Source organism: Lithobates pipiens, unplaced genomic scaffold (genome assembly GCF_037356315.1).
Source record: "Lithobates pipiens isolate NorthernLeopardFrog02 unplaced genomic scaffold, aLitPip1_a1.2 Scaffold_23, whole genome shotgun sequence".
In the NCBI taxonomy this organism is placed as follows: Eukaryota; Metazoa; Chordata; class Amphibia; order Anura; family Ranidae; genus Lithobates; species Lithobates pipiens.
The window spans coordinates 114,192,728-114,216,083 of NW_027507785.1; the positions used below are offsets into that span (position 1 = coordinate 114,192,728).

The 23,356-nt window shown below is 44.2% G+C and overlaps 1 protein-coding gene across 2 annotated transcripts in view; it reads right to left on the reverse strand.

The window, feature by feature from the left end:
* The window catches only part of CDC42EP1 (CDC42 effector protein 1), a 97,980-nt gene that overhangs the window by 21,868 nt on the left and 52,756 nt on the right, over positions 1–23,356 (reverse strand). For both annotated transcript variants that reach the window (XM_077452239.1, XM_077452240.1), the window contains one exon: positions 7,372–8,182. In XM_077452239.1, the coding sequence (XP_077308365.1) occupies positions 7,372–7,783 (412 nt within the window). In that variant the 5' untranslated portion in view covers positions 7,784–8,182. The remainder of the gene's footprint in view (positions 1–7,371; positions 8,183–23,356) is intronic.

The window sequence follows — 23,356 nt, forward strand, 5'->3', positions numbered from 1 at the left end:
CCTAGCACAAATCCTCTCTGCTCCCAAAGTGGCCCCTAGCACATACAGCATCCTCTTCCAGCCCCCTAAATCACTGTGAGTATCCTTCTCTGATAACTTTCCCCCCTTCTTCCCTTGTTCAAAGAGATGCTGGCTGCTATTAAGGAGACAATCATGTGTCTGGGATCAGTGGCTGCGTTTTAATGACACCGTGGTTGCATTTTAATGAGACAGGGGCTGCGTTTTAATAGGTTCATAGTTTCATAGTTAGTTAGGTTGAATAAAGACACCAGTCCATCCAGTTCAACCTTCTCAAGGAGCCCACAATCCAAGGTCCCCATTCATATACTAGGGCCAATTTTGGACAGAAGCCAATTAACCTACCTGCATGTCTTTGGATTGTGGGAGGAAACCGGAGTGCCCAGAGGAAACCCATGCAGGCACAGGGAGAACATGCAAACTCCAGGCAGGTAGTGTCATGGTTGGGATTTGAACCAGTGACCACTGTGCCAAAGCGGCTGCATTTTAATGACACAGTGGCTGTGTTGTGATGACACAGTGGCTGCATTTTGATGACACAGAGGCTGAGTTTTGATGACACAGTGGCTGCGTTTTGATGACACAGTGGCTGTGATTGATGACACAGTGACTGCGTTTTGATGACACAGTGGCTGCGATTGATGACACAGTGGTTGCGTTTTGATGACACAGTGGCTGCGATTGATGACACAGTGGCTGTGATTGATGACACAGTGACATGCGATTGATGACACAGTGTCTGAGTTTTGATGACAGTGGCTGCAATTGATGACACAGTGGCTGTGATTGATGACACAGTGGCATGTGATTGATGAAACAGTGTCTGAGTTTTGATGACACAGTGGTTGCGATTGATGACACAGTGGCTGCGTTTTGATGACACAGTGGCTGTGATTGATGACACAGTGACATGCGATTGATGACACAGTGTCTGAGTTTTGATGACACAGTGGTTGCGATTGATGACACAGTGGCTGCGTTTTGATGACACAGTGGCTGCGATTGATGACACAGTGTCTGAGTTTTGATGACACAGTGGCATGCAATTGATGACACAGTGTCTGAGTTTTGATGACACAGTGGCTGCGTTTTGATGACACAGTGGCTGCGATTGATGACATAGTGTCTGAGTTTTGATGACACAATGGCTGCGATTGATGACATAGTGTCTGAGTTTTGATGACACAGTGGCTGCGATCTATGACACAGTGGCTACGTTTTGATGACACAGTGGCTGCGATTGATGACATAATGTCTGAGTTTTGATGACACAGTGGCTGCGATCTATGACACAGTGGCTGCGTTTTGATGACACAGTGGCTGCGATTGATGACATAATGTCTGAGTTTTGATGACACAGTGGCTACGTTTTGATGGTACAGTGGTGGCAATTGATGGCACAGTGAGGCTGTGATTGATGTCTTTTTTTCAGAATTTTTCAGTTTGTTTGTGCCCCCCCAAAAAATTTTGAGCACCAGCCGCAACTGATTAAAATCCTTTATTTATCTGTACTCATTGACTGGATACCTTGTAACTATATTTCATTATTGATTGAGCACTGTTTTCTCTCATAATACTACATATGCATTTTTGTATTTGTTTGTTTGTATGTAAACAAAAAAAAATTATACCATTAAAATAAAAAAAGAGAAAAAGCCTTCTGTGTGCAGCCCCCTAATGCTTACCTGATCAATCTCTGTCCAGCAATGTCCACGAGTGTCTCAGCTGTCTCAGACGCTCCCTCCTGATTGGCTGAGACATAGCAGCGACACCATTGGCTCCTGCTGCTGTCAATCAAAGTCAGTTAGCCAATAAGGAGAGAGAGGGGGCCAGGCCGGACCACGGCACTGTGACTGAATGGACACAGGGAGCTGTGACTCGGCTCGGGTGCCCCCATAGCAAGGTGCTGTGTTGGTATTTGATAGGAGGGAGGGGCCAGGAGTGGCAAAGATGGACCCGAGATGAGGAGGATCTGGGCTGCTCTGTGCAAATCCACTGCACAGGGGAGGTAGATATAACATGTTTGTTATTATTATAGAAAAAAAAAAGACTTTACAATCACTTTAAGATGGTCATACACAACTCAAATTGTGTGTGTTTCCTGCTGATCTGAGGTGGCCGTGTTGGCAAACTTCAATTGAAAGTTGAGGAGTTGGGTGAAGAATCAGATGCAGTCACTGTTCAGGTATTCAGACAGCTGCAGGTGCTCGGGTTATCTCAATACAATAACAGAGATTTTTCCATCCACGTTGTTAGATCTCTCCCATTCAGCCTATGTAGTTGACTTGCATTAGCTTCAACACAGAAAGTATCATACGTGTTTACAATTCTCTCTACAGGGGCCAGTGGAGTGTTTGTCCTATGGGATTCCAAAGACTTTGCAGTAGAACTCTACATATATGTCTAGCCATGAAATCTAATATCTTAGCTAAATGTAGACACTTTGTATTGTATACATTTCTGCAAATTTAACTTTTTCTGGACACTCTTCCCATCTTTTCCAAGGCTTCACCTAGGCAACTCACCTAGTGAATCTTTAAGGGCTCGTTTATACTTGTGGCAGTGTGTTTTTCTTTAAATAGGAATATCGCTCCACAATGTTGAGCCTAGCGTGTGACTTGAAATTGTGTGACGGCCTCATCCACCTGAATGGGCCACCTTTAGGAGCGGTATTGCCCAGCAAATAGGGCATGGGTATTATTTTTGCTGCAAAGAAAGGCACAAGCCAAACACAAACACTTTAGTGACCTTGGGGCACTTTTGGTGCTCCAAGGAGAGTAGTAATGTGATGCGCATAGCATGCCACAGCGAACAGTTGGTGTAGCCAAAATGCTCTTGCTGACATGATCACCCTGCCCCCAGACAGCCGCCCACAGCTACCGGGTGGCAACAGATTTGTGTGTGACTATCTTGGTTAATTGGGGAGCCACAGCCCAGTCTGAATAATGTGTCTGGGTTTCAGCCTGCCTGAAACCTGGATACAAGAGTCAAAACCCGAACTATCCAGGTGAATCCTGGACAGGTGGCAACCCTAGCTGTGGCATGTGTATAACCCTGTCCAGCTGCTGTGCTAATGTAAGCTCTAACGTGCATTGCCCTCTGATTCTTCCTGTCTTGAATTGTATTGTATTGTAATGTCTGCCCTAATGTTGTAAAGTGCTGTGTAAACTGTCGGCGCTATATAAATCCTCTATAATAATAATAATAATAATAATAATTAGCGGAGGCAGCCAAGGGGAGGTAAAAATAGCCACAAGTGTAAATGAGCCACAAGTGTATGTAAACCTAAAAGCTATATTTTAATATGTTGCATCTAAAAACTCTAACAGCTGTATAATTTGTAGCTGTTGTTTAGCTTTATTTTTAAAAACTACCTATTTAGATTTGTCACTTCAAGCAATGAAGTGACTATTATAAAACCCTATGAAAAAAAATAGTTTTCAAAGTTTACTTTAAAAATATAAAATAGCTTCATATTTTGCAATGCATTTTTGGTTCTACACATTTTTGATATTTTGGATTTATATCTGCTTTTAACATTAGATAGTTTGCTGTTAACAACCACCAGGGAAGGAAGTAAGGGCTTGTTCACACTGTTGGCCAGCAGGCAGTTGAGTCACAGTTTTACCACCTTGCAAACTGCCCATTTAAAGAAGGCAAAAAATGAAAAAAAAAGTCACTTTCAGCGGACGGTACTGCTGCCAAAGTGACCCATTAAAGTGCATTGACTTGTGTCACAGCTGTCCTGCATTTACAAGGTTAAAATGGGTGGTGAGTAGGTACAAATCACCTCCTCACTGCATATCAAACTCCACTGAAAAGTGATCCACCGTGAATTGCTTTTTAGAGGACGGCAAGGGCTAAGGCACATGCGAACAAGCCCTAAAGGCCCTTACACACGATTGGACTTTTTGACAACAAACATGCAAATTAGCTGTTTTGGAGCAACATCCGTGTACGCTCCATCGGACAAACTCTTTTGGTTTGCATTGGACTTTTGTTGGCTGTGCGAACGGACAAACTTTTTGACAACATAAGTCTGATGGAACAAAGTCCGATCGTGTGTACACAAATCCATTGGACTTTTGTACAAACACGCATGCTCAGAACCAATGCAAAAGATCAGACAAGAATACAGAAGTTGACCAAAGGTGGCGCTGGAGTAATTGAACGTCCCCTTTTGAAGTGTCATCAGTACATTGAAACATTATTACATTCGTGTTTGTTGCCTAAAAAGGCTGATCGTGTGTATGCAATACAAACTTACGGCCAACGCCCTTTGTACAAAAGTCCATGGGAAAGTTTGTACGAAGTCCGATCGTGTGTATGAGGCTCAACACTGGTATGAATGATTGCCTGCGTTGCTTTTTACATTGTAGATAGTGTTGCTTAGTTAACACATCTATGTTATAATGTGGGTTGAACATTGGAGAATAAACCTGCTACACTACATGCATATAAAAAAAAAAAACAATAACATAGAATAATTGCATTAAAAAAAAACAACAACAAATTTTTCTGTGAAAAAATGATAACGTCTGCCCTGTCTCATATGATATATTATAGAAAGAAGCTGAATCACGTCCACTCCTACTCCTGGAAATGTCATCTGTCAGTGGCTGGGTAGTTATGAAGACAACACAGCTCATACATACTTACTAACATACATCAGATTATTACCACAGCACTCTGGTGGTCTGCTTCAGATTAGCTCATTTGCATATCGTTAGCTCTTCCAGATAAAGCAATTGAGGCTACATTTTTAATTATTTATGCTTAGATCTAAGCCTTCAGAAACCATAGGCATGTGTTTGTAGTGATTCTTCTTTAAGAGCGTAATTCAAACTATACACGCAGTATAAGTTTCAGATATTTCTGTACATAGGCAACAGAATAGAAACGATATGTAATGTAATAAAGGCAAATCTTTTATAAATACGTTTGAAGAAGAAGGTATTGTCCTTTGAGATATATTGCCAGCAATATGAGTATTTTCTGTGCTTTTTTTTGTAACTTATACTAACATTTTATATAGTACGTTAGGCCTCATTCACATGGGCGCAGAGGGCTGTTCAGCATGAACAAGGTATTTATGTGGCCAGGAGGCGCTTGCATACTGCCCCCTGGTGTCACCGCACATCCAAGCATTTGCTTGCGCACAAGGGTGAATGAGTGACCATTTACTCATTGTACAATTGATCTTAAATAACATATTACACCCTCCAGAGTGCATCCCACTAAGATAAATACCTACATTTTTCACCTTAATGCATAGGATGCATTAAGGTGAAAAATGTAGGTATTTATCTTAGTGGGATGCCCTCTGGAGGGTGTAATATGTTATTTAAGATCAATTGTACAATGAGTAAATGGTCACTCATTCACCCTTGTGCGTTTGCAAATGCGTGCTTACTAAATCCCAGACGGTTAGACAGGTTAATTTGGTTGGTCAGCAGACTGGTTGGTGAGTTGAGCTATGGAATTGTTTTTGTCTTACCTTTAACTTAAAGTGGTTACAAAGCCTAAACATTTTCAAAAAATGTTTAGCCATCAGCATTGCCCCCTCACCTACCTTTTTAGGGCTCATAAATGGCCGACCGCTTCAAAATGTTTTTTTTTTTTTTATGTGTTTTTAATGCTTTGATTATGTTTCTTTGAAATTTTAATGAAGCTTGGCAAATGCTGTGAGTGTTGATTTTCTATTTGTTTTAAAATGGCCCAGTAGAACCCTCGTCTCAGCAGTATCCCCACTCAGCAGATCCTCAGCTCATTAGTACCCCTGTTCAGCAGATCCCGTACTTATTCGTACCCTCATTCAACAGATCCCCAGCTTATTAGTACCCTCGTTCAGCAGATCCCCATTCAGTAGCACCCCCAGCTCTGCTGATCCCCCACCCAGTTGTACCCCCAGCTCTGCTGATCCCCTGATTTGCTGTCCTCCTCTCTCTTTCTCCGGTACCTGCTCACCTCCGACTATATTGCTCCCACGCTGCTCTCCATGTGTTACATCTGCTACTCTGGTCCTCCATTCTCTGCCACTCAGTCCTATCTCCCCTGTCCCTGCTCTACTTCTGCTATAGTGTTCCCAGGTTGCATACCATGTGTGCAGTCTGCTAGTTGTTCTGCTCCAGTCTGGACCTCACTCACATTGCTGCTGCTTGACACTGCACGCTAGATGTGACGTCTGCTTTTGGCACTTCCAGAATATATTCACAGGAACCAGAAGTGACTGTTTATAACATCTTTCTGATTCACTTGTTGGTTTCCCAGTGCATTCTAGGATATCTCATAGCAAAGCTAATGATGAATAACAGTCCCTTAAAAGCTTCAGGTGCTGTAAGCGAGCTTTGTGATATACTTCTATGGAGGCTTTGGAGCACCAAGAAAGCAACATGGGGTATTGTTTTTGAAGCAAAGCAACCATAATGTGTGAACAAGTCTGTAAGGTAATCATTTTATGTAGTGACAGGTGCTTTGATTGGCATTTAGAGTGCTTTAAAAAGCATGCCCAATGCCACATTTTGAAGCAAGTGTAAACACGTCTATATTGTATCCTCTCGCCTCACTTCCTGGTCTCACTTCCACTGCTGTCAATCAAATCCAGTGATGTGGGCAGGGCCAAGTCCCACTGTCTGCGTCTATAGAAGCAGACAATGGGGCACGAGAGGGAGCTTGCACAAATGCCCCATACAAATGCCCCATAAAAAGCTTTCTATGGGGACACTTGCCCGAGAGGAGGAGCCCAGAGCACCAGCAGGGGGCCTGAGAAAAGGAGTTTCAGGGCCACTCTGTGCAATTCCAGTATAAACCTGTTTAGTTTATTTATTTTTTAAAAGCCCACATCCAACTTTCTTCACTGAGTGGCCCTTCCCAGAGCAGCAAACCCTTTCTCCTCTAAACAGCTGCTCCTTACTGCGCATGCACATGCAGAGTCATTCATTCTTATGGGAATGCCATATTCATGGAAGACTGTGGTGGTCACTCAAAGTATGACTTACTCATATAAATGAAGGGGTCCATAGTGAACATGTGCGGCATAAAGTGGTTGTTTTCAGGAAGAAGGGCTAACTACGAGCATGGTTACAACTTTAGTCAACCTGTTAATTGCTACATAATTTAAACACCCACTGCATGTAAGAATTGCTTTACAGCTAAGGTCGGAGTGAGGAAGTTTCTTATTAGTCATAGCAGGTGGGTGGAGTTGAGAACTGAGGAGCATAATTCTAATTGTTGGTGTTACCAAAAGATGTAAGAATGTGATGTGTAATATAAATCACTGGTATTTACCCAGAACTGAAATATACTCATTTTTTAAATAACTAAGTTACATTTTCATTTGGATCTTTAACATACCGTAAGGGCTGCTTGTCTCTGAGATACAATTCCAAGCTTCTTCTGAGCTTCCATCTCTTTCATCATCCCAATTACGTTTGTTGAGAAGTGGCAAGGACACAGCATTCTTGATAATGGGGGAGATAGGAGGCGGTGGAGGTGATGTGGGATGCCCAGGGGATTGGGGTTCAGGTGACATCCATCTAGCCTGGCGGAGTTTCTTGGTTATATAGCTCCAACGATTATGTCTTTGTTTCTCACGACAGTTGCTGAGAAATGAGGTATCTCCAAAGACTTCACCTTTTCTACCGACGTGCATAGTGTGTCGGAAGTCACCTAGAGGAGGACTAATCATATCTGTTGTCAGTGACACCCGTTCCCGCCTGGACCGAGAAACCAGGTTTTTTATGACTGGAAGGCTGCCCAGACTCATTGTGTCTGTTTAATGATGAGAAATGAATGACCAAAAAAAAAAAAAAACACGCAAGGAATTTCTATAGCATTGTCTTCAGTGACAAGCCCCACTTTTCAAAGGCCCATTGACTAGATACTTGAAGGATTTTTTTTTCTCACCTTGTTGGTCAGGGTCTTGTTTATGTATCTTGTGTGTGTTCCCTATGCAAGAGAAAATCTGAAATAATGATATCACAGATGTGTAGAGCCTTCAGGCAATGCCTCAGGGAAGACCTTGTAGCATCCAATTTATTATCTTATGATCACTTAAGAAAGTAAGTAGACTTGAGAATGCGAAGACGTGTAGATGCAAATGAATTCCGGTTCTTAATTCGGTATTATGCATCAAGATGAAAATAGCCAAAGCTATCCGTCCAACCTAAAAAAAACAAAAAACAAAAAGGATTGTATATATACAAATATAAACATGATTCTGCAATCAAATAAAATCAGTTTATTTAAAGCCCAATTAAAGTATCAAGCGTTTTTAAATCTACTTAACCACTTTCAGACCAGACCATTTTGCTGGCCAAAAACCAGACCACTTTTTGTGATTCGGCACTGCGTCGCTTTAACTGACAATTGCGCGGTCATGCGACATGGCTCCCAAACAAAATTGATGTCCTTTTTTTTCCCACAAATAAAGCTTTGTTTTGATGGTATTTGATCACCCCTGTGTTTTTTATTTTTTGCGCTATAAACAAAAATAGAGCGACAATTTTGAAAAAAATGCATTATTTTTTACTTTTTGTTATAAGAAATATCCCCCAAAAATATATAAAAAAAATTTTTTTCCCTCAGTTTAGGCCGATACTTATTCTTCTACATATTTTTGTTAAAAAAAATTGCAATAAGCGATTATTGATTGATTTGCGCAAAAGTTATAGTGTATACAAAATAGGGCATAGTTTTATGGCATTTTTATTAATATTTTTTTTTTACTAGTAATGGTGGCGATCAGCGATTTTTATTGTGACCGCGGCATTATGGCGGACACATCAAACAATTTTGACACATTTTTGGGACCATTATCATTTATACAGCAATCACTGCTATAAAAATGCATTGATTCCTGTGTAAATGACACTGGCAGTGAAGAGGTTAACCAGTGGGTGGCAGTGTAGGGGTTAAGTGTTCCTAGGGGTGTGTTACTAACTGTGGGGGGCTGGGCTTTGTTTTAGTGAACACTGATCTCTGCTCCAATCACATGGAGCAGAGATCAGCTTCACTTGTTGCTAGGCAGAATGGGAGATGCTGTTCAGCCGCCCCGTGAGACGATCGAGTAAGCCCGCAGCGATCGAATCAGCGGGACCCGCGACCGGTGGCGTGCCCGCGATGGCAGGGTGGCATTTAAAACTGGACGTACCTGTACGCCAATATACCTGCCCGTGCCATTCTGCCGACGTACATCGGCGTGCGCCGGTCGAGAAGTGGCACGTACACACGATCGGACTTTTTGACAACAAACATGCAACATGCAAATAAGCTGTTTTGGAGCAACATCCGACCGTGTGTACGCTCCATCGGACAAACTTTTTCAGTTTTCATCTGACTTTTTTTGGGTGTGTGAACGGACAAACTTTTTGACAACATAAGTCCGATGGAGCAAAGTCTGATCGTGTGTACACATAACCATCCGTCTTTTGTACAAAGTACAAACACGCATGCTCAGAACCAATGCAAAAGATCAGACAACAATACAGAAGTTGACCAAAGGTGGCGCTGGAGTAATTGAATGTCCTCTTTTGAAGTGTCGTCAGTACACTGAAAAGTCCGATCATGTGTATGCAATACAAACTTACGGCCAATGCCCTTTGTACAAAAGTCCACGGGAAAGTTTGTACAAAGTCTGATCGTGTGTACGGGTCTTTAGGGTGTTGTTCCCCTGCATGGTATTATTTGTGACTTATTTTTGTTTAGAAATGCTTTAAAATGAGGCCCATACACACGATTGGACTTTTTGACAACAAATATGCAAGTTAAGTCCCATACACACTATCAGATTTTCTGCTGAGTTTTTCCTTCAGATTTAACAAAACCATATAATATGAGGTCAAACCTTAGGAGTTTCAATGTGAATGCAATCAGGCAGGCCCTTGTACTACATGGTTTTGGTAAATCTGAAGGAAAAACTCAGCAGAAAATCTGATAGTGTGTATGGGGCTTTAGCTGTTTTGGGGCAACATCCGACCGTGTGTATGCTCCATCGGACAAACTTTTTCGGTTTTCATCTGACTTTTGTTGGCTGTGCGAATGGACAAACTTCAGATGGAGCAAAGTCCAATTGTGTGTACAGAAAACCATAGGACTTTTGTAAAAAGTACAAACACGCATGCTCAGAACCAATGCAAAAGATCAGACAACAATACAGAAGTTGATCAAGGTTGGCAGTAAAGAGCAGAAAAACCACGTGATTTGGTGAAAATTTGGCTGAAAAAGTCCTGCCGTGTGTATGCAATACAATTTCATGGCCGACGCCCTTTGTACAAAAATCTATGGGAAAGTTTGTACAAAGTCCGATCGTGTGTATGAGGCTTAAAGTGGAAGTAAACCCATGGATTTAAACAGTTAAAAAAAAAAAAAGGCATGCCGGGAATGCTAACTGCACATTGGCTGTGCTCTCAGCCAAACTATCAAACCATCCAATGGCTGGTGTCATAACGAATCACATGTGCAGCACCATAGCAGTTGAAGTTTAAACAGAGGCAAAGATGGAAGCTTCCTTGGCTGAAAACGATAGGGGAGTTTACTTCCACTTTAACTCTGACAGTGCAGTGCTCAGGGCTGGCATAGCTGAGTAACAGCCACACCACTCTGCAAGATCTGAAAATTAAGTCATGCTAGATCATTTAATACTGGCCCCTTTTTCAGGTATAGATATGTAAAACATTAAAAATGAGTGCCTGTATTGTTTAAAATCCAGTAATACACTGTCTCACCCTGCTCTGCACATGCTCAGTTGCTCTCTATTTTTTGGCACTGTGCTGAAAATGTAGAGGCCAATCTGCTGACAGCTCAAAGATTTACTGCTGCTCAGGGGCTCTAGGCTTCAGCAATAAGAAAAAGGAAACAATACTGGGCACAATTTACAACACAAACACATTTTGGTAGTATAATTATTAATGTGGAATATATGTTCCTTTCTAAATAACAGTATTTTTTATCAAGTTGTTATGGGTAAATTCCCACTTTAATTACTGAGAACTATGGATCTTTTCTAGTGCCTATTAGACTGCACTGTCACATTAAGACAACCTAAACAACTGCTGTAACAGGAAAATCGAGGTATGACTATGAGAATGGATTTTAGACAGCATATTTAGTTCTGTCTCTACTAGTGTGCTTTAATACTAGATTGTTTATTAGGTGCATATTGTACACTGACAGTACACATCCAGAGTGCTGTAACTGTACAGGAAGTCATACAGCAAGCTATAGCAGCCCACTGTATATCTTCTTCTCCTCTCAACCCCGCAATCAGTAATTGCTGGAGGGAGAGAGAAGGGCAGACAGCAGAACAGCATAGACCTGCCCGCTGCCTGCTTCCTCTTGTGAATGTCCTTCCAGATACTCAGCACAGGGAGCCTGCAGTCTGCCCTTTCCCACCTCCCAGCGACATTGGGAGGAGGTCCAATATCTGCGCTACATGTGGTACACATATATAGGGTGCAAAAATTGCTACATTCCTGTGACAAATCATAATTTGCTTTTTTTACTGTTTCTGCAGTTGTTGCAAATCAGCATCAACATAGGCAAACTATGTGTTTTATTTGTTGCACGTCAAGTGCGCATCACACGTGCATCAAGAAAAATGTAAATGTTAAATTATAAAATGTAAGTAATATAAACATAACCTTAAGACCCCTTTCACACTGGGGCATTTTTCCGCTACTTTAGTGCTGGAAATAGCCTCTGCTAAGCGCCTGAAAACCGCCTCTCATTCATTCAAGTGTGACCTTTTACGCTCAGGCGCTGCACTTGGAGGACATTCAGAAACATCCTGCAAGAAGCATCTTTGGGGCGGGTTAGGAGCGCTGTATTTAACCAGTTGCCGACCGCCGCACGACGATGTACGTCGACAGCATGGCACGGGCAGGCATATTGGCGTACATGTACGTCCCTTGCCTCCCGCGGGTCGGGGGCCCGATCGGGCCCCCGCCCGGTGCCTGCGGCGGTCGGTTTTCGTCCGGGAGCGATCCGGGACGAGGGGGCGGCCATTCATTCATGGCCACCCCCTCGCGATCGCTCCCGACGAATAGGAATCCCCCGTGACATCACTTCCTCTCCTGTAATGTAAACACAGGAGAGGAAGTGATGTATTCTCTCCTCCGTGTCGGTATTTTTCGTTCCGACACGGAGGAGAGCGGATCGGTGAGTTGCACCAACACTCTACACACACAGTAGAACATGCCAGGCACACTCACACCCCCCCGATCACCCCCCCAATTACCCCTGCCCCCCAGTCACAGTGACACCAATGTCATTTTTTTTTTTTTTTGCATTGGTGTCATTTGTGACTGTAATAACTGTTAGGGCAGTTAGGGTTAGCCCCCTTTAGTTCTAATGTACCCCCCTAACCCCCCCAATAAAGGTTTAACCCCGTGATCACCCCCCGTCGCCAGTGTCACTAAGGCTGGGTTCACATTGCAGCGGTTTATGAGAACGAATGTGATTCGCACCGCACTGCAGTGCAAATCACATCCGATCTCTGTGCGATTCGAGTTCAGCCATTCGCCGCACCCGCCACACCCGCCGCACCCGCCGCAAATTCGCACGGGACCCTTTTTTTGGCCCGCAGCAGAATCGGATCGCATGGGTGTTCACACCATGCGATCCGAGTTTGCAGATCGCACTGCGATATGCGAACTGATCTGGGGGTGTCAGTAACATTTCACTGACACTCCCAGCAGTCCGCATAGGGCAGTGTGAACTGCCGCCGGGAGGCATGCGATGCGGGAACCCGCCGCGGATTCGCGGCGTTTCCGCATCGCTCCAGTGTGAACCCAGCCTAATAAGCAATCATTTTTCTGATCGCCGTATTAGTGTCACAGGTGACGCTAGTTAGGCAGGTAGGTATTTAGGTTCGCCGCAGCTTTTTATAGCGCCAGGGACCCCCATATACTACCGCATAAAGCCCCCTGATTGCCCCCTAGTTAACCCTTTCACCAGTGATCACCATATAACTGTTACAGGTGACGCTGGTTGGTTAGTTATTTTTTTATAGTTTCAGGGCACCCGCCATTTATTACCTAGTCTCACTAGTGTACCCCTAAATTTAGGGGTGTCTACTTTCCAAAATGGGGTCATTTGGGGGGGGTTTGTGCCATCTTGGCATTTTATGGCCTTCAAAACTGTAACGCCCTTAGAAAGCCTGAAGGCGGTGCTTGGTTTTCGGGGCCCCGTACGCGGCTAGGCTCCCAAAAAGTCCCACATATGTGGTATCCCCGTACTCAGGAGAAGCAGCAGAATTTATTTTGGGGTGTCATTTCACATATGCCCATGGCATGCATGAGCAATATATCATTTAGTGACAACTTTGTGAAAAAAAAAAAAGTTTGTAATTTTCCCGCAACTTGTGGCAAAATATAAAATATTCCATGAACTCAACATGCCTCTCAGCAAATAGCTTGGGGTGTCTACTTTCTAAAATGGGGTCATTTGTGGGGGTTTTGTGCCATCTTGGCATTTTATGGCCTTCAAAACTGTAATAGGTAGTGAGAAGTGAACTCAAAAATTTACGCCCTTAGAAAGCCTGAAGGCGGTGCTTGGTTTTCGGGGCCCCGTACGCGGCTAGGCTCCCAAAAAGTCCCACATATGTGGTATCCCCGTACTCAGGAGAAGCAGCAAAATTTATTTTGGGGTGTCATTTCACATATGCCCATAGCATGTGTGAGCAATAAATCATTTAGTGACAACTTTGTGTAAAAAAAAAAAAAAAAAATTTTTTTTGTCATTATTCAATCGCTTGAGGCAAAAAAATAAAATATTCAATGGGCTCAACATGCCTCTTATCAATTTCCTTAGGGGGTCTACTTTCCAAAATGGGGTCATTTGGGGGGGTTTTGTACTGCCCTGCCATTTTAGCACCTCAAGAAATGAGATAGGCAGTCGTAAACTAAAAGCTGCGTAAATTCCAGAAAACGTACCTTAGTTTGTAGATGTGACAACTTTTGCGCAAACCAATAAATATACAATTATTGACTTTTTTTTTACCAAAGACATGTGGCTGAATACATTTTGGCCTAAATGTATGACTAAAATTGAGTTTATTGGATTTTTCTAATAACAAAAAGTAGAAAATATCATTTTTTTTCAAAATTTGCGGTCTTTTTACGTTTATATCGCAAAAAATAAAAATCGCAGAGGCAATCAAATACCATCAAAAGAAAGCTCTATTTGTGGGAAGAAAAGGACGCAAATTTTGTTTGGGTACAACATTGCATGACCGCGCAATTACCAGTTAAAGCAGCGCAGTGCCAAAGTGTAAAAAGACCTCTGGTCATTTACCAGCAAAATGGTCCGGTCTGAAAGTGGTTAAGGCTCCCAAAACACCCTGCCCATTGGAATAAATAGGCAACGCTTTTCGAAGTGCCTGAAAAGCGCATCGGAATTGCTGCAATGCAGGAGTTTTGAACCCCTTCTTTGGAGTTAAAAGCGCCCCCGTTAGCCCTTTACCGCGAACGTGGCCGTGTCCCCAGTGTGAAAGGGGTATAAATGTTTGTTCAGAAACATTTAAAAGAATCTCTAAATACAATAGATCAAAAACTATTATAGCTCTTCCTTCAGATTATTTTTGTAAAGTAAAAAAAAATAAAAAAATCACTGTTTCTGCAGTCATTTGTGACCAAAGTAACACAAGCACGCTGTGATAGAATGACCCTGATGATTGGTCAGGGACACAGACAAAGCTGGCATTTTAGTGAATGACTAAAATATCTTGTGACTAACAATTATGGCATCCTATCGAGCAAACACAAAGAATCGTGCAAGAAAATGAAAGCACATTTTTTTAATTTAAAGTTATAAATAAATAAATAGAACTCAAAGGGATTGACCACTTTAGGACAGATATGGGATATGGTTACAGTATATGCTCACATTAAATACAGCTGTAGAGCAGGAATAAACCATAGGGAAATCCAATTGTGCCCTGCTATAATGCAATGGAAAAGCATTAACTACAATATACCATATAAGAATAAACAATTATATGATATAGTTGAAAATAATTGTAGATCTACCTGAAGCTCAACTTTCAAGAAAACGTAAAAATGATACCTTGCAGTGGGCCTGCGCTCGCACTACAAGATTTAATTGCTCGTTTAGGTCTAGGGGACTTAAAGAAAATTAGAGATTTCTAGGCTCATGTGCATTTTGCACTCACAATGAAGGGAATAGTACCAGACCACAAGTGAACCTCACCTGGGATCACCTCTCCCAAGTGGTCTTTGGCATGGTACACCTAACAGTTCCTGGGTATGTTTTGGAGCACCAAGGGGGTGAACCGTGCTCTGGCACTCTTAAAACTGCCAAAGTGAGGGAACCCTAACACAGGACTTCTCACTTTTGGGAAATTTCCTCTTACTTCCTGTTGAGTTTCTAGGACTGAAAGTGAAAACAATATTTCCACCACAATATGCAGATGACAAAAAATGTCCTGGCAGGGGCTTTAACCCTTCAATACCTCAAAAATAAAATAAGAAATTGGCTCATACATACACTTACATTTAATACAATGTGATACTACCCTAAAGTGGAACTAAACTCTTTTAATCAGCATTAACTATTTTTAATCCTTATGTTGTTAACATTAGTAAATAGATAGTTGCTTCCTGGTTTCTGGCCTAGGCCAAAATGATATCATACATCCCAGGAGTCTTCATGAGCTTATCTTCCTGCCTGCTTGCCTGAGCAAAGGAAAGATGGATTCCAGGAAGTAAATGTTACATTAATCATCTGCCTTTATTCAACATGGCTGCAGCTACAAATGCTAGAGGGGTGTTTTTCAAAGTGATCTCTCAAAAAAACAAAACAGAAAAACAAAAACACGGAGACATGAATAGATCAGTGAGTTTGCTTTAAATGTTAAGTAGCGTTTTCAGTTGTACTGAGATACAGTTTATTTCAACTTTATATGACTGAACTTAAAGTTAAGGACTGGAAGGATTTGCCCCATTAATACCCCAGGCCATTTTGTGCTATACGGCACTGCTTCGTTTTAACTGACAATTGCGTGGTAGTGCAACGCTGTACCTAAATAAAATTGACCTACTTTTTTCCCCACAAATAGAGATTTCTTTTGGTAGTATTTGATCAACTATATATATTATTTTTTTTTTTTACTTCTTGCTATAATACATACCCCCCAAAATATGTAAAAAAACATCAGGTCTTCATCAGGTTAGACCAATATATACTGTATTATTCTGTATTATATACATTGCGGCGGACAAATCTGACACTTTTTGGGGACCAGTGATATTACATTGATCAGTGCTATAAAAATGCACTGATCAATGCAAAAATGACACTGGCAGGGAAAGAGTTAACACTAGGGGGTGATCAAGGGGTTAACTGTGTTCCATAGGTGTGTTCTAACTGTAGGGGGATGGGCTGCCTGGGACATGACAGAGATCTACTGTTCCCAATGACTGGGAACAGTAGATCTCTGTCAGGTTATCTGTCAGAATGGGGATCCGCCTTGTTTACAAAGACAGATCACCATTCTGCCCCTGTACCTGGCAGTCACGGGTCGCCGGCAGACATCGAGTCCTCCCAACGCTAATACATTCTGCCCGCAACTGTGCTTGCGCGAGTCAATGTACAATGATGCCGATTGTCCCTGGAGAGCCATCCTGCCTTAGTACAACTGCGGCGGCTGGTCTTAAAATGGTTAAAGCAGACCTCCACTTGTTTTCAGCCTCCCCCCTCCAATGAAACATTTGGTACTTTTTTGGGGGGGGGGGGGGGCTGGTACCTGATTTTGACAGGTACCCACTCTCACTTCCAGGTAAGATCGCGATCAGTGATCTACGACATTTACAGCCGCCCCCCCCCCCCCCCCCATGCAGCAGCTCGATCCCGATGCACTTGTGTCACCCAGACACTGAGCATCTCAGATCGGCAGGAGGTCTCTGTGACTGGCCCTCTTGAGCACATGATGGCTGTGTCCAATCACAGCCATCATGTGACGGAAATAGAGAGCTGGTTTCTAGGCGATCAGCTCTCTTCTCCTCACATAGAAGTTGTTAGTGAGGAGAGGAGAGTGGATCGTTGCAGCAGGCCGGTAATCAGTGATTATCAGCTGTTTTATACACACTGTCCCCACACAATGTCCCCAAAATATTGTCCCCACAACAGTGTCCCCACACAGTAAAAACACCTGTGCCCCACATATGTCCCAGTGAAATCATCTGTCCCAATGATCATCTGCGCACATCTGTACATGATCATCTGCGTACATCTATCCATGATCACACACACAAACCAATTATTATAAACTTAACGGGATTTTTTTTTTTTACCAAAGACATGTAGCAGAATACATTTTGGCTCAAATTTATGACAAAATTTGATTTTATTGGATTTCTTTTAAAACAGAAAGTAGAAAATATTTTTTTTCAAAATTTCCGCTTTTTTTTTTTTGCTTATATCATAAAAAATAAAAAAATGATTGTGAATAAATACCACCAAAAGAAAGCTCTATTTGTGTGAACAAAATGATACATTTTTTATCTGGGTAGTGTTGCATGGCCGCGCAATTCTCATTGAAAGTGCGAGAGCGCTGAAAATTGGCCTGGGAAGGAAAGGGGGGAATGAAATTGCGCAGTATTGAAGTGGTAACCTCAAAACTTTAAATAAAATGCCAGAAAAACCCATCAAGACAATATATATTAACCATATAATTCAGTGAAAACAGTATAGGAGGTACTGTAGGTTCCATCTATTAGACCACCGGAGCAGACCTGATAGCTCACCTCATAGGTTTGTGTTTGTCCTGCTATCACTGCATGAGTAAACAATGACTTATCACATGAAATTCCACATCAGCTACTGTTCAGAACCCTGACCTGTGCTAGTACTAAGGTTAGGTTAATAATATATATTACACACTGTGGCCTCTTAACATATTGGATTTGTTGAATGGTTGGTTTTGTGCTTTATCGGCAGAATTATTCTCAGTTAAAACTGCTTCCTCTAAAATGGCTCGGACGTGATTTTTGATCAACAGCTTCTTCGATGATATTGACAGTTATTTCCAGAAGCAATGTAACAAGCCATTATGTGCTGTATCGAGGGTAAAATCATTTTTATTTAAGATATAAACCTAAATTTGCTCTCTAGCCAAAATTAAACACTGAATCATGAAACACATTCGGAGAGCATAGCCTCTTGCTCTTGAGGAGTTCCTTGTTCTATGCAGGCATTATTGTATGGCACCAGACTACCTTAGGCTGGGTTCACACTATTGCAAATTGGATGCGGTTTCTCCACATCCAATTCGCATAGAAGGAGATTTTGACCGGCTCTCTATGGAGCCGGTTCACATATCTCTGCTGTGCCTCCGGTGCAAATTTGCACAGGAGCCCTGTGCGTCTTTTGGTCCGTTTCAGGTCCGAATTCAGCCAACAATTCGGGCTGAAATCGGACCTTAAACTGTGAACGGGGACACAATGGGCCTCTGGTGTGAGCCACATGCAAAGATCGTGTGAGCCCAGCCTTAGGCTTCATGCACACTGGTTTATCGTAAACACTGTTCCTCCTGACAAGAGCAAATCATTGTTAAAGAGGAAGTAAACTTCCATGGATTAATTGTACCTATAGATAAGCCTAAAATAACATAACTCCCAACTGTCCCTGATTTGGAGGGACTGTCCCTGATTTGGAGAGACTGTCCCTGATTTGGAGAGACTGTCCCTGATTTGGAGGGACTGTCCCTGATTTGAACTTTGCAAAATCATTGTTAAAGAGGAAGTAAACTTCCATGGATTAATTGTACCTATAGATAAGCCTATAATAACATAGCTCTCAACTGTCCCTGATTTGGAGGGACTGTCCCTGATTTGGAGGGACTGTCCCTGATTTGCAATAAAGTCCCTCTGTCCGGGGGCGTGTCCGGATGTAAATAAGAGCGGACGTGTGTTTGGGGAGCTCCGGCCGTCCGATTCAGAATCCTGTGCCATCCTGCTGTTCTAAAGGCCCAAACGGAGAGCTTTTTCAGCCAGAAGGACTACTGCCCTGCTGCACTTTATCCTGCGGGGAAATTGTGGAGTGGGGGACCGTGGAGCCTGGGATACGGCCGCTCATCCTGGAGAGGTGGGAGAGGTAAGAGGCTCCTCTCCATCCATCCACTGCCCCCTTGCGCCCCTGGATTGCCCCGGATTGTCCCGTGGTTCCGCGGACCGCCGGAGTTAAATTTCGGGCCTGAGGCCTAGCGCGGCCTAGTGAAGCCTGCCGCGGACCGGACTTTCCTGGACGGCCGGCCGGCGGGGGAGCGCCGCGATCGGCCAGCGGAGCGGCGGAGGCGGCTGTCGGCCGGTGGGGGACTGTCTCCTCCATAACCATCCTGGCGGGAGCTGGTGGGGGGGCTGTGGAGCCATTATATTGCCCTGGCCTAGTCCGGCCTGTTGCAACCTGGGAGTCAATTGCAGCCTTTGCCCAGTGGCTGGAGGGGAGGTGATGTGGTCGGCCTGACCCCTGTAATTTGGTACCTGCTCCTTTTCTTTATTGCTGGACACTGCTACCCCTTTTAGGGGGGGCTGATCTGGTGCACTGACTGAGGGCCCTGGCAATCCTCCCTTCCTGACGGACATTGTATCCATCCATCCAGCTCCCTGGGCCCTGCCATATCGAGTCACTGCCTGAGCCTTGCTGCCTAAGAATTGCTACTGTGAGGAGCGGAGGCTCACGGACGCATACAGCCCCCATCCCTTCATGGGCCCTAAACACCGGCCTAAGAGCTCTTCTGCACTGAGCTGTCCTGCTCCTGATCCGCCCGCTCAGCCAGACCCTTCTCTTATTGGGAGGGTGCAGTCGCTGCTTGCGGAATTAGCCATGGAGTCCGGTTCTCCCTCCGGGGTGGCTATGCCTGCCCCTCCCACCCAGGACAGTACTGCGGTGATATTAGCTGCTATCGAACAGAGTAAAACCTCTATGCTGGTACGAATCGATCGCCTTGCAGAAGAATGTAACCTTATTAGGAATGACCTGGACAAGATCAGGGGCAGGCTGACTGAATCAGAATCACGAATCTCTGCAGCTGAGGACCTCACGGCTACCCACACCAACAGCATAGCGGACCTGCAACGCACGGTGCAACTGCTCGTCGCTAAGGCTGATGATGCGGAGAATAGAGCGAGACGCAACAATATCCGTGTCTTAGGACTGCCGGAGGGGGAGGAGGGTGACCGACCAGCGGAGTTTGCTGAAGACTTTTTCAAGAAGCTGTTGAGCCTCCCGGAAGTCTCCCTGACATATGTTGTTGAGCGTGCTCATCGTGTTCCTACAGGACGTTACATCCCAGGGGCAGTTCCCCGACCCTTCCTGGTCCGCTTTTTGAATTTCAGGGACCGGGATAGGATCCTTTCCGCAGCTCGTAAGCTCCCTTCTCTACCATATGGCAACTCCTCAATCCTACTGTTCCCGGACTTCTCGGCAGACTTGCAGCGCAAGAGAAGGTCCTTTAATGATGTCCGCAGGCGCCTACGGGACAAGGATATTAAATACAGCATGTTATACCCCAGCCGCCTTCGGGTGCCTTATAACGGATCAGTGAAATTCTTTGACACGCCTGAGGAAGCGAATGACTGGCCGATCACTCTACGTTAATTTTCTACAGCTATCCCTACGTTGATGGGGGGGTACTACTTGACTGAATTATTATCCTGTTATGGGCTCCCGGCCTTTTTGTTTTTGTTTTTTCTGGCGGTTTGTTGATACTGCTGCTGCGGAACTCATGGGATTCTACTTACCCACTGGATGGGTGGGCGTTTTTTTTCATCCTTCCTGCCAGTGGATGGCGTACTGACCTCCACCTCTCCTAGGACATCTGCGGTGCTTTGCCATTGCTCAATGTTGATCCTTCCTGACTCCGCTTTGTTTTTTCTGTTATAGGTCTTGTCCTTTTAGCTACTTCCTTTTAGCTCGGAGCTCCCCGGACGCGGGACACTTAAGGACTTATCAGTTCTTCCCCCTCATTACAGGGTTTTTTGACCTGACAAGGAGTAAGCGGTTTGGAGCGGCCGCTGCTTCGGAACTTTTTTTGTTTAAAAGTCTGGAGGTTTAAGTTTTGGTTCGGTTTTGGGTATCAAACTGGCCATGATTTTTAGTGCCCAATTGTTTTTTGTTTTTCCCCAATTGGGGCACTCTTGGCCGGTAGGGAGTTGTGGGTTATTTTTTTTCTTCTCTTTTGGTATTTTAATTCCCTTTTTTTTTTCTTTTTTTTTTTTCAATGTGCACTCTGAATCCACTGTTCATCGCATCTGTTCTGTATGCTATACTTCCATGTGTCATGCTCAATGGCGGGATAAGGGGTTACTGTGTAGGTATTGCTATGTTATAATATGTTACCAGCTGTTCCAATGGATTTGAGACTGGTGTCTTGGAATGTTCGGGGTCTTAATGATAAGGTTAAGAGGGCCTTGATGTTTAAATACCTAAATAGTCATAGACCCCATGTCCCTTTTCTCCAGGAGACTCATCTTCTGGGGAATAAAATACTAGCACTGCGCAGGCCCTGGGTGAGACAAGCGTTCCATGCTACGTATTCTAGCTATGCGAGGGGTGTGGCCATCTTGCTTAGTAAGTCTTTGGCTTATAAAGTTGTTCACCTGCACACTGATCAAGGAGGCAGATTCCTTATCCTGTTATTAGAGATTGGCCAGGTGGTTTATGCTTTCGTTAATGTATACCTGCCCCCCCCCTTCCATCCGCAGATCTTGTATAAGATTAGTGAACTGCTGGCTCCCCTCCAATTCTCCAGGTTGTATATAGCAGGGGATTTTAATTCCATCTTGGATCCATCCCTGGATTCGTCCAACCCAAATAGGGTATTTTCGCCAGAGCTACTGCAATGGGCTCAAACTTTTAACTATACTGAGATCTGGAGATGGAAGCACGCGGGTGCTAGGGCCTACTCTTTCCACTCTTTCACACATAAATCGGGCTCAAGGATAGACATGGCCTTCGGCAACTCTGGGGCCCTGACGTTGGTGAGGGGGGCACTGTATTTGCCTGCAGGTCTCTCTGATCATGTACCTTTGGAGGTTACCTTACAGTTGTCGAACGCCAGAGGTAATGCTTGTTGGCGCCTGGCGCCCAAATGGTTACAGGATTTGCGGGTGGGGGAGGAGGTCACTCCTAAACTGAAACAATACTGGGAGTTGAACGAAGGTTCTACCTCAGCACAGATGGTTTGGGACGCCTTTAAGGCCAACACCAGAGGAGAATATATTTCGGCCATTAAGGCGATCCGTTCTGAGCTGTCATCCCAGCTGCTGACGCTCGAGGGGGGCGAGGCCGAGGCAGCTGAGGCGTTTTCCGACTCGCCGACCTTGGAGCGCTTTACTCGATTGGCTGAATCACGGCGGGCCTTGTCCCTTCACCTTGCTGAGGCTACTCACTTAGATTTGAAGTCCCTGGCGGGGAAAATCTTTGAATCCGGGGACAAAAACAGTAAGCTTCTTGCGAATTTAGCAGCTGACTCTAAATTTCAGACAGTGGTTTCGGAGATCCAAGGGTCTGATGGTCAGTTGGTGTTTGCACCTGATCAGATACTTACTGAATTTAGAACCTTTTATGAAAAACTGTATGCTGAAGTCCCAGGGGGATCGGTGGAGGAGCAGAGGGAGTTTCTCTCCTCTCTGGATTTGCCCACTCTATCACAAGAGGATTGTGCATTTCTAGACCGGGATTTTACTTTGGAGGAAATAGAAGAGGCAATTTGCTCGTTCCCTGGCGGGAAGACACCTGGACCCGATGGCCTACCTGGCGAGTGGTACAGGATGTACGCCCCGCTGGTCGCTCCCAAATTGTTGAAAGTGTTCTCTGACAGTGGAACTCGGATGGCACTCCCTCCGTCCATGTATCAAGCACACATAGTGCTTATCCCCAAGCCTGGCAAGGACATCTCCCTCTGTGCTTCCTATAGACCGATTTCTCTGCTAAATTTTGACTTGAAGATTTTGACGAAAATGCTGGCCACCAGGTTACGAACGGTCCTGCCATCCCTGATTGATATAGACCAGACCGGATTTATGCCAGGGAAGTCCACAGATATAAATTTGCGAAGAGTTTTTACTCATTTGCAGTTGCCATCCAGTGAGTCTTCCACGAGGGTAATAGTGTCATTGGATATCGAAAAAGCTTTCGATTCTGTGGCATGGCAGTTTATGTCCTGGCACAGATTAAGATGGGTGGTGCCTTGTCAGCGCCTTTCGCTGTCCGGAGGGGTACGAGGCAGGGTTGCCCATTGTCACCTGCTCTTTTTGCCCTGGTGATGGAGCCGCTCGCGTCGGCCCTCAGGAGGGCGGAGGGGATTCGTGGGATACGGGTG